This window comes from Ctenocephalides felis, unplaced genomic scaffold, assembly GCF_003426905.1.
Source record: "Ctenocephalides felis isolate EL2017-DRISC unplaced genomic scaffold, ASM342690v1 CF-g0.4_SCAFFOLD_00845, whole genome shotgun sequence".
Taxonomy (NCBI): Eukaryota; Metazoa; Arthropoda; class Insecta; order Siphonaptera; family Pulicidae; genus Ctenocephalides; species Ctenocephalides felis.
This window is the reverse complement of record NW_020536999.1, coordinates 84,324,593-84,336,285: the sequence shown is the minus strand read 5'-3', so window position 1 is coordinate 84,336,285 and position 11,693 is coordinate 84,324,593. Positions and strand designations below refer to the sequence as shown.

The 11,693-nt window shown below is 30.2% G+C and overlaps 2 protein-coding genes across 2 annotated transcripts; one reads left to right on the top strand and one right to left on the bottom strand.

Annotated features, from left to right (window-relative positions):
* Positions 1-4,268: 4,268 nt before the first annotated feature.
* LOC113363671 (zinc finger protein 501-like) lies at positions 4,269-5,725 on the top strand. Its single transcript, XM_026606147.1, has one exon. The coding sequence runs from the start codon at positions 4,358-4,360 to the stop codon at positions 5,627-5,629; it is 1,272 nt and encodes a 423-aa protein (XP_026461932.1). The 5' UTR covers positions 4,269-4,357; the 3' UTR covers positions 5,630-5,725.
* A 2,593-nt stretch (positions 5,726-8,318) lies between these two features.
* Positions 8,319-9,161, bottom strand: LOC113391163 (zinc finger protein 681-like). Its single transcript, XM_026627121.1, has 3 exons — positions 8,741-9,161; positions 8,459-8,626; positions 8,319-8,401 (listed from the first exon to the last, which is right to left on the bottom strand). Exons 1-3 carry the CDS (start codon positions 9,159-9,161, stop codon positions 8,319-8,321), a joined length of 672 nt encoding a protein of 223 aa, XP_026482906.1.
* Between the last annotated feature and the right edge of the window lie 2,532 nt (positions 9,162-11,693).

The window sequence follows — 11,693 nt, the reverse complement described above, 5'->3', positions numbered from 1 at the left end:
ACGTCAAAAAATTACTCACTTCTCAAACTTTGATGAATTTTTGAAATTAAACTACTTGTCGTAAGGCCGTAATATTTCAGTAAGTTCTATAAGGCTATGATATATATATCGCCAAACAGAGTTCCATAAAAATCATCTTGAATTTCTCTTTCAACAGTTAATTACAAGAAAACAGTTCGGTAGATTTTCCCCTAAAACTAATCAGTATCATTCCCAACTAATATCATTCGAACAATTATTGATTTGTTAAAATCGATTCGGTAGTATGAGCTTAAATTTGGACGGAAAGGTTTACCACTTTTTTCCAAATTACTAAGAAACGGTATGGCAGATCGTCGCACAAAACTGACGAACGATAGTCCTCATTGAGATACATCAAATGGCTTTTAAATTTCTGAAATCGGTTCAGGAGTTTTTGAGAAAACGTTCATCAAAGGTCTAATTTTGACAAATGCCAAAAATTAAACGAGTTGTCGTAGGGCCATAATATTTTAGTATGATCTAGAACAGGGGTCGGCAAGCTTTTAACTGTAGTGTGCCAAGCCACTCTACCAATATGTTTTAGAGTGCCGCCTTAATTTTGAAATATATAGTTAGGTTTTAGGGGAGAAGAATTATAACCAAATTTATCTTTTAAACATATTTATTAACAAATAACATGAATATCTAATATAAACAGTGCCCGATTACCCCAAAGGCCCGTTAGACCCGGGCCTAGGGCGGCATAATTTGCGCGTAAGCGCCGCGTCGCCGTCTAACGCGTAAACATTGGTACGGAACCCATAGGAATGTAAACAAAATTCATACTTATTGTTAAAATCTCTATAAAATATCTGATAATTTGATGTGCATATGTCTAATGATCATTTTTGACCGCCAAATGGCATTTTTTTTTACTTTTTTCATTAGATCTCCGAAACCGCTAGACCTGCCTTTATGAAAATTTGGTCAATTCTTCATCTTGTCAATACAAGTAAAATGTTTTTTGACTTATTCAAATTGGACACTCCGTTCTCTTAAAAACTGAGTTACCGTTTTCGGCACTTTTTGCCCCGTATCTTTGGAACGGCTAGACCTGTCTTTGCCAAAAACTAATCAGCACGTCTCCTTATCAATACGAATCGAATGTTTTTTGAATTATTCAAATCGGTTGATCCGTGTTCCCGAAATCGTCGACGAAAATTTGTATCCGCACATACATACACACACGCACATACATACATACATACACACACACACACACACACACACACATACATCCATTTTTTTCTAAGGTATGCCAAAATGTTCAGAAACCTCTGAAACGCAAAGATATATAAAAATTTTCATTTTCGATTTTTTTGCGATAGTTATCCCTACGGGAAGTTAAAAATTAAAATATCTAAAATTTTCAAATAATCGAATTATTTTAGAATTAAAAAAAAAGCGAAATTTTTGAATATCTCGGTTCTATTTATCGAGTTTAGTCCAATGTCTTTTTAATTTGTGAAATCAGTTCAGGCGTTTTTGAAAATTAAATTTTGATTTATCACATCACAAAAGCGCCTTTTAACACAAATTTTGACTATGAAGTTTTATCAAACTTTGATGAATTTTTAAAATTGTCAAATATTTTGACTCCTAATTGATATCTTTCAGAAATCTTTTTTCAATTTAAAAATCGGTTTCTGGCTTTATTCCAAAAACGTAATATTTTTGCTTTTTTATTCTAATTTCAAACAACCGGCTCGTCCGATCGCCAAAGCCTGGCACGCGTGCCGTAGGTTGCCGATGCCTGATCTAGAAGACTATGGTATCTACCGCCAAAAAAATAATAATAAAAATCTTCGAAAATTTTTCTTTAACACGTTATTACAAGAAAACGGCCCTGCCGATCTCTACCAAAAACTAATCAGCACGATTCCCAACCAATATCTTTCGAACGGTTTTTAAATTTTCAAAATCGATTCAGAATTGCGGGCTAAAACGTGGACGATTTTTTTTTCACTATTCTGCTATCTATAAGGAAACGGCTTGGTCGATCGTTGCACAAAACTGACAAACAATAATCCTCATCGAGATACACCGAATGGCTTTTAAATTTTTGAAATCGGTCCAGCCGTTTTTGAGAAAACGTCGATTTACGGCAAAAAATCTGTTCACACACACACACACACACACATACTTTTTCCAAATTTGGTCTCATTCGATTCAGAATGGCTTAAAACGTCGAGAAAACATAAAATTAGCAAATCGGATTTTTTGATTAAAACTTAAACTTCTCCTTCGGGAAGTTAATAATAATATAATTAATACTAGTTGTGTATGGCATCGTGCCTTATAGCAAATTGCTGGAACTTCCCGTACCGTAACGAAATGTTCGAGGAATATTAAATGTTTTCAAATAGATTATTATAAATAATGTTTATTTATAAGAATTATATAAACTGAATAACAAAGTTAAAATTATTTATTTAGAGTATATGAGTGAGCTATTTTCGATATACAAAAAAAACTAGCTGTAAGTGGAATTCTGTCTTAAGGCAATTAGGGCATCGTGCCTTGAGGCAAATTGCTGGAACTTCCCGTACCGCAGTTCAAAATTTGAGTAATTAAAAATAATCAATAATAATCAATAAAAGTTGATCAATGATTTGAAACTTTTAATAGAATTTCGAACCATATTCGAACCATCATGTGCAAAAACATATCGTGTTGAAATAAAAACGTAATTTCTGAAATATATTATAATTAATAAATAATATATTATATATATATATATATATATATATATTATATATTAATCATTAAAATATAATAATTAAATAATACAATAATCAAATAATTCAAAAAAATATTTTAACATTAGCATTTCCCAATAAATTAATTTAAACAAATGAGACTGATTATATTTTAATCAAAATGTGACTATAAATAATTAATTATTTTTTATTTGTCAAATTTTACTTAAAATGTTTACTTGAAATGATATAATTTTCATGAAGTACAAAAAAATGGTAAATAATAAATAGAATTATATATACTGCGGAATATTGAAATCTATTCGTATTCATACTGAAATTTTATTTTATTTATATTTTTCATATTTATCTAAATTGAGGCAGTATTGTTCAGCGAGTAAAATAGTATTGTCAATAGAATAAATAAAAACATTGCTGCCAATTATTGTTTAATCATATTTTATTTGAAATAATATTTTGTTCAAAGTATATTAGAACAGAATTAAAATAAAAGTCTCAATTATTTTCGATATACAAAAAATTTTTTTTTTGAAAAAAAAATTTTGAAACGAAATTTTTTTTCCGAAGTCAATTATTTTGTTAAAACAAACAGAAAGTTCTTTGAATTATTCAAATCGGACGCTTAGTTCTCTCAAAAACTACCATTTTTTGCACATTTAGCTCTGTATCTCCAAAACCGCCTTTGCCATAAACTAATATTCGTTAGGTGTGGCGCACCTGAACTTTGCTCGCCATGTTTGCTTAGGTGCGCCACACCTAACAAATAACGAAATAACGAACGAGCACGAACGAACATGTCGAACAAGAAAATACAAAGAAGAACGAACAGGAACACGAACGAACGCGAATAATTCCAAACAAACGCCTCAAAGTAGTGAGGGCTTGAATCTTTTTGTTCGAGGATGTACCGTGAAACGTCAGATTTATTATTTAAAGTGGCGGGAAAGAGCCAAATTATTTAAAGTCATCAAATTTGCAAAATTTGTTAATAACAGCAATATCTTATAATAAACACAACATAAATTAATGCAATAATGCACATTTTAACATAAAAAAAGAAAAATGTTTGTCTACATTCGTGGTAGCGTCCACTCTGCACATACGAGAACAAACATGAACGAACAATTCCCTTTGATGTACCGACAAGCTGCGGAACATGGCTCGCCATGTTTGTTTATGTTCGTTCGTGACCTTTGTGGCGCCACAGTACGCTCGTTGCTGTTCGTTCTGGTGCGCAATTCTTGCTTGTTTATGTTCGTTCGTTAGGTGTGGACGCACCTTTATTCCTAAATATTAGTTTAAAATTAATAAATCTGTTTGCAGTACATAACACTTTAACAGTTTAACCATAGATAAAAGAAGAGTTTAACAATGGTTGAAATTAAATGTTTAGTCACACACGTACCGAATAACAAGAAAGATGTAACGTCTTTCTAAAAATATACTCTATGCTCCAAATGTCAACTCAAATGTCAAACTACTAACCTCTTCATAAAAGTGAATATAATAAATATTAATATGCTTAAATAAAATAATATTAATAAAAATTGATTATTAAATAGTTCTGCAACATTTTTTTCTATATTTGTTAAATATGCGCAGTGAAAAATCTAAAAATGCCTGAAGCTACAATTGTATTTATGAATGAGCAGACAATTAAAACAGAAGCACCAGAATTTTTAATCGAAGAAGTTAAACGTGAAATTGAAAATGAGGAAACATGTCTGGAAAGATTTATGGATGCTGAGGTAAAAATAGAGGACGATGTCGAACAAGAAATGGGTGAGACTTCTTTTTATAAATGTGACATATGTAGTATGTCGTTTGTTCAACTAGATGATTTAAAACGGCACTCGGTAGTTCATAATCGTAAGTCAGCAATCAAAAATCATACCAATGAAAAACCATTTGTTTGCAAAATCTGTAATGAAACATTTGCTACAAAATTTATATTAGATCAACACGTTTGTGATCATACCGAAGAGCAGCCTAATGAATCTGGTAATCTAAAAAGGAAATTGCGTGCTCATACTGCTCATAAATGTGAATTATGTAAAGAGACTTTTACACAATCCAGCACTCTGAAAATACATATGCTTAATCATAATGTAGTATGTGGAATATGTAACAAAGTGTTCTATTCATCAACTAAATTAAAACAACATATGCGCACTCACGAAAGAGAACTTTTGTTGCACGGAACAAGCAATGAAATTCCTTGTGAAGAAAATACTTTTAAATGTGAAATTTGTAATAAGACATTTCTTACAATACATAATTTAAAACTTCACAACCTTATTCATACTGGTGAACGTCTCCACAAATGTGAAATCTGCAATGAAACATTCACACAAACTGCTGGTTTATATCAGCATATGATGACCCATACTGGGATACGTCCGCATAAGTGTTTAATATGCGGTATGGCTTTCCCAACATCAAGTATTTTAAAAGCACACATGAGTATCCATCCTGATCGTCCTTTTAAATGCGAAATATGCAGTGCAGAATTTTGTTTAAAATGTCATTTAAAACGACATATGATTAGTCATACCGGAGAGCGTCCACATACATGTCAAATCTGCAATAAGACATTCAGACAATCAGGTGGTTTAAGTGAGCATATGTTAATTCATACTGGAGAGCGTTCACATAAGTGTGGATTTTGCAACAAAAAATTCAGACAAGCGAGGGGTTTGAAAATGCATATCTTCACCCATACTAGAGTTAGCTCTCATCAATGTGGAATATGCGAAAAAACTTTTCCTAGACCCAGTGTTTTGAAAGTACACATGCGTATTCATTCTGGAGTATGCCCGTATATATGTGAAATATGTAACAAGGGCTTCCGGGCACAATATTATTTAAAACGTCATAAATGTAGTTAAAATATTTACAGAATCTACTTCATGAGGGGTAAGCATGCGCTTTACTCTGTATTAGTGTTTTCAGCATATCACAAATGGTGTTGGTGTGCTTCAAATTCAGCGTTTCATTTAAAATACATACTTTAAACGTTCAAGTATCAATTTTATATATTGAATTATATCTTTTTTGAATGAAAAAAATGTTTGTTTCTCATTATATATTTTTTACAGCAAATTTGTGGTCTTGTTAACTTCCCAAAGGAGAAGTTTATGTTTTCATAACAAAATCCGATTTGCTAATTTTATGTTTTCTCGACGTTTCAAGCCATTCTGAATCGAATGAGACCAAATTTGGAAAAAGTATGTGGGTGTGTTTTTTTTTTTTGTTTAGCGAAGGAAATGTTTTTATGCATCCCAGACTGGTCTTTTGTTTGAGAAAACGTCGAAGAAAATTCTAATTTTGACAAATGCGAAATAAACGATACCAATTTTTGCAAAATTTGACAAATTTTTAAAGCTAAACGAGTTGTCGTAGTGCGGTAATATTTTAGTATGATCTAGAAGCCTATGGTATCTACTGTTTTGAATTTTCAGAATCGATTCAGAATTACGGGCTAAAACGTGGACGAAAAATGTTTCACTTTTCTGCTATTTATAAAGAAACGGCTTGGCCGATCGTCGCACAAAACTGACAAATAATAGTCCTCATCGAGATACAGCGAATGGCTTTTAAATTTTTAAAATAGGTCCAGCCGTTTTTGAGAAAACGTCGATTTACGATAATAAATCTGTTCATACACACGCACACACACATACTTTTTTCAAATTTGATCTCATTAGATTCAGAATGACTTGAAACGTCGAGAAAACATAAAATTAGCGAATCGGATTTTTTGATGAGAACATCATAGATAAACAAGTATAAAGGAGAACATAAACTTCTCCTTCGGGAAGTTAAAAATATGGTTTATTCGAATAAATAATATTTTGATATAATTTTAAACATTAATATAGTTTTATAACAATCATAAAAATATAAGAAGTTGAGAGACTTCTAAAATAAAAATAAAATAAAAGCTGGTATTATTATAGTAATAGTATAATAATCATTATCAATACTGAATGATTCGGTAAATCAAAGAAATGAAACAACAAAGGAATAATTTTTAACGTCGATTAAACAAAAATATGAACTTAAAATAAATATAAAATTTAAACCCGTGAACCCGTGTCCTATAAGTACCGTGCGCTATACTGGGTTTACCTGTACTTTTATTCAATTTATATAACAGAAATAATTGATCATAGATGAGAAGGTAGAAACAAATGATTATCTCATCATTACGATATTCTATGATTCTAGGTCATAAACCTTATACAATTTCATTGTATAATAATGCAAATAAGTGAAAAAATCGTGTACTTTCTTGCAAAATAGTAGTCACTTCAAATCCAATTATTAGGGTTAAAAATTAAAAAAAAAAACATATACCGTAATTACGTTACAGTATTCTGTAGTCATTAACAAACTTATTAACACTAGAACACCGCCGAATTCAAGCACAGTTGAAAATAAAAGATAAAACTATTTCAAGTCTAGTTCTCGTAATTGCGGGGTACTATGAAAATAACTGCACAAAATGTTTTAAAACTTACATATTGTTGAAACCTTGTCGGCCATTTTGTTGTACAAAGACATTGTTTTGTATTTTTTATTAAAAACTTTTAAATTATTTATTGTAACTAAAAACAGTTTTTGACAAAGCTATAGCTGACTGCTATTCGTGCGTGTATTTTTAAAATATTTCTAAACATGCATAATGTTGAAAACGTGTCGGCTATTTTGTGGTACAAAGACATTTTTCTGTATTTTGATTAATAACTTTTAAATTACTATTTATAACTTAATACTATCTTTAAAAAAATGTAGCTGAATAAATTCTATAAAACATTTTTTCAGACAGAAATGATGTGAAGTTTGTGCTTATATTTTTAAACTTCCACAATCTCCACAATGTTGAAAACGTGTCAGCCATTTTGTTGTACAAAAACATTGTTTTGAATTTTATTAATAACTGTTAAATTACTTTTTATAACTAACTCTAGTCTTTGACAAAGTTATTGCTGAATAAATTCACTAAAACATTTTCTCAGTCAAAAATTATGTAAAATTCTTGCTTATATTTTTAAAATAATTTTAAACTTGCATAATGTTGAAAACGTGTCGGCCCTTTTGTGGAACAAGGACATTGTTTCGTGTTTTTACTAATAACATTTAAATTACTTATTATATCTAAATATAGTCCTTGACAAAGTTATAGCTGAATAAATTTTCTAAAACATTTCCCAGGCAAAAAATTTATGTTTATATATTTAAAAAAAAATTAAAGTTAATGTGGCATATTTCTGGTATATATTGCCCTGTGTAAAGACATTTTTTAAAATTCATAATAATAACTTCTAAACATCTGTTTAAAATTAAATACGGTCTTAGAAAGTTAAAGCTACTCCTGACCAATTTGTATTTGAACCTGAAACCAATGGTTACTAATCCACATTAATAATAATTAATTTATAAAAATTAAATTATGAATAAAAAATTATGAAATAATATTGATATTATGTAATGTGTACTGTACATTTCATACTATTTCTACATGCAAGAAAATTTTACAATATTTAAATTTAAGTGCACAAATATGCTTATGTTTCATTGATCTTCACCATGCTTCTGACTGTGAAGTGCCATGTGTCCCTTCAAATCCTTCGATTGAGTAAATTCCTTATTACATACTTCACATTTATCAGTATGCTCTCATTTATGAATCAGCATGTGCCTTTTCAAATTACTTGTTTGTGTAAATTTCTTTTTGCATATATTGCATTCATGAGGGCGTACTCCATTGTGAATCAGTATGTGACGTTTCAGATGACCTGATTCTGTAAATTTCTTTTTGCATATATTGCATTCATGGGGACGTACTCCACTATGCATCAGCATGTGATTTTTTAAACTACCTGATCGCGTGAATGTTTTTTTGCATGTATCGCATTCATGGGGACGTACTCCACTGTGTATCAGCATGTGAGTTTTCAGATGAAATGAATGCGTAAATGTCTTTTTGCATATACTGTATTCATGGGCGCGCTCACCACTGTGAATGAGCATGTGCCTTTTCAGAACACTTAATCGATTAAAAGCCTTGTAACAGATTTCGCATTTGAAAGGACATTCTTTGCTATTATTAGCAATATGATCGGCCATATGCTCTTTTAAATGATTTGATTCTGCAAATTTTCTATTGCAAATGTCACGTTCATAAATTGAGGACTCGACTAACTCCTGTTTGATTTCTTCTTCAATTGTCACTTCGGAATTCATGAATCTTTGTAAACACGTATTATCATCTTCAGCACACAATTCCGATTTAACACTAACATCGGGATTATCAAAACCATCCTCTTTTTCGAATTTAATGTCTTCTGGTGAATATTCTGGTGGTTCAATTTTAATTGCCTGATCATTCATAGACATAATTGTTTTCTCCGACATTTTTAAATATTTTTACTGCTTATACTAACAAAAAAAGTTACAAAATAGTTGCGTGCTAAATAGTTTTATCAATAATTATTTTCAATATGATCTATGTTATTTGACATTTGAAGCATAGAGTTTGTTTGTAGCAGTAGAGAGAGTAGAAACATAGGGAACCATATTGAATTTGAAAAGGCGCGCCTCGGCAAATAATGTCTCATGTTTCTAGCAATATACTCTCTATGCTTCAAATGCCAAAAAGTAAATGTAATGAAAATTAAGTTGAAATGATTTATTATATTGTTGTGCTTCGTATATTTCACTGCTTTAACAGTGATATACTACAGCTTGTTGTTGCCTTCAGCGGAGATTATTTCGAGGATATATAATTATAAATTCAAACTCAAGAAAGTCCTTTTAACTTACAAATAATTTATTAACACTAACAGAACAACTTTTGATGAATATTAGATGTAGTTTGTATAATTATGTAATTAACTGAATTTAGTAGTTTAGTATCGCCGCTAGTTGCCAAGGAAGAGAGTGAGTATTCGATGAGCCTCTTAGGTCTTCCTCCTTCGGTTATCTTCGGGTATCTCCGATATTCTTCGCCTGTACTAGCTAGTGGTGTGCACACTGTATATAGGAATATAGTGTCGTGCAGCGGGCACAACAATATTAAAAAAAATTATAGACAAAAGTAGACTATTATTTAGCACACAACTATTTTGTACTTTTTGTGTGAAAATATTTGAAAATGTCGGAGGAAACAATTACGCCTATGAATGATCAAGCAAATTGAACCACCAGAATATTCGCCAAAAGACATTAAACTCGAAATAGTGGATGATTTTGATGATCCCGACGTTATTGTTAAATCTGAATCGTGTTCTGAAGATGATACATGTTTAGAAAGATTCATGAATTCCGAGGTGACAATTGAAGAAGAAGTCAAAAAGGAGTTAGTCGAAATATCAACTTATGTAGAATCACGTCATTTAAAAGAGCATATGACCAATCATATGCCTAGTCATAGCAAAGAAAGTTCTTTCAAATGCGAAATCTGTTATAAGACTTTCAGTCAATTAGGTAATCTAAAAGTCACTTACACAATAAGACATTCACACAATTAGGTAATCTGAAAAGTCACATGCTGAAGCACAATGAAGAACGCCCACATGAATGCAATATATGCAAAAAGACATTTATGCATTCATTTCATCTGAAAAGTCACATGCCAAATGTTTTTTTTCACTAAAAAAAAGTTTTTATAAAATCGTGAGTTTTTTAAAAATAGTTTGTACTAAAGTAGTGAATCTGCTAGAATCCATCAATATGTCTATAATGAAATGAATTGTAGATGGAATGTGAATTACTTTAATTCTGGTGGAAATGGCGCTCATTAAACCATATGATTTAAAATAAAAAAACTTCGTATATGCTTCTTATTTGCATGATAGCTCACTCATTTTACACGCAAAAACTTGTAACAGCACTCATTTTAGAGCTTATGTTGAGCACTATAAAACCCAATTTCACCGAAATGCATAAAATGTAAAACCTCGACACTAGATGGCTTTAAATTCAACAATTAAATCTTGAACGAAATAAAAAACGACTTTGCTCTTTTAAATCTTGCTTAATATTTTTCCTAGAACACTTTATGTAATACCGATTTATTAAGATTTTTATTGACATTATTTTGTTCATTACATGATTTTCGTTAAAATGTATATTTTAGGAGATATTTGCAAAAAACGAAGAAAAACGCCAAAAATATATGAATCTTTAGTGGCCAGTAACTTCAAAAGTATTAGTTTTTTTGAAAAACTATAAAAGGCATTTTTTTCTTATAATTAGTTCTTCTATCGATTTCCGACGTTATTTTGAAAAAATGTAATTACACAATTGAGAAGGAGTGTCATCTCCCGGGGAGTGATGGCGCAACCAGAATTGTTTTCACTTTTGAACTTGAGGGTAAGAGGAACCTAATTCCAAAATTTCTAACAAATTCTAACGGTCGTACAAAATTATAAATTAAAATCATACCCTTTTTTAAATGGATTTATCTAGTATGCAATTATTTAAACAAAAACAAATGAATTAGATCTATTGAAACCAAAATTATTCGTAACTAAATTATAACAAAATTTAATAGTAATTATTAACAAAACTTAACCAAATTTGAAAAATAAATTAAACAAACCAGTGTAAATATAGTGAAATAAAAATCTGTGCATATTTTGATACAAATAATGTAAGTATAATTTTAATAAATATTTTTATTTTTAATTTTATTAATGTTGTCAGAGCAACCTGATTGATATTTGTTAACAATTGTTTACAAATACAAATACACAATTGTAATATTAAAACAATTTTACAAATGTCAAAATTGTATTGATTTTTGTTCGTATTTAGACGTCATAACAAATTATGAAAATTTGACAATAATTTAGGTACACAAATAAGCAATCATAATTATTATAAAATTATTTTACAGACGTCAAAATTTGATAGAAATTTACAACGACTAGAATCCTCCCATTC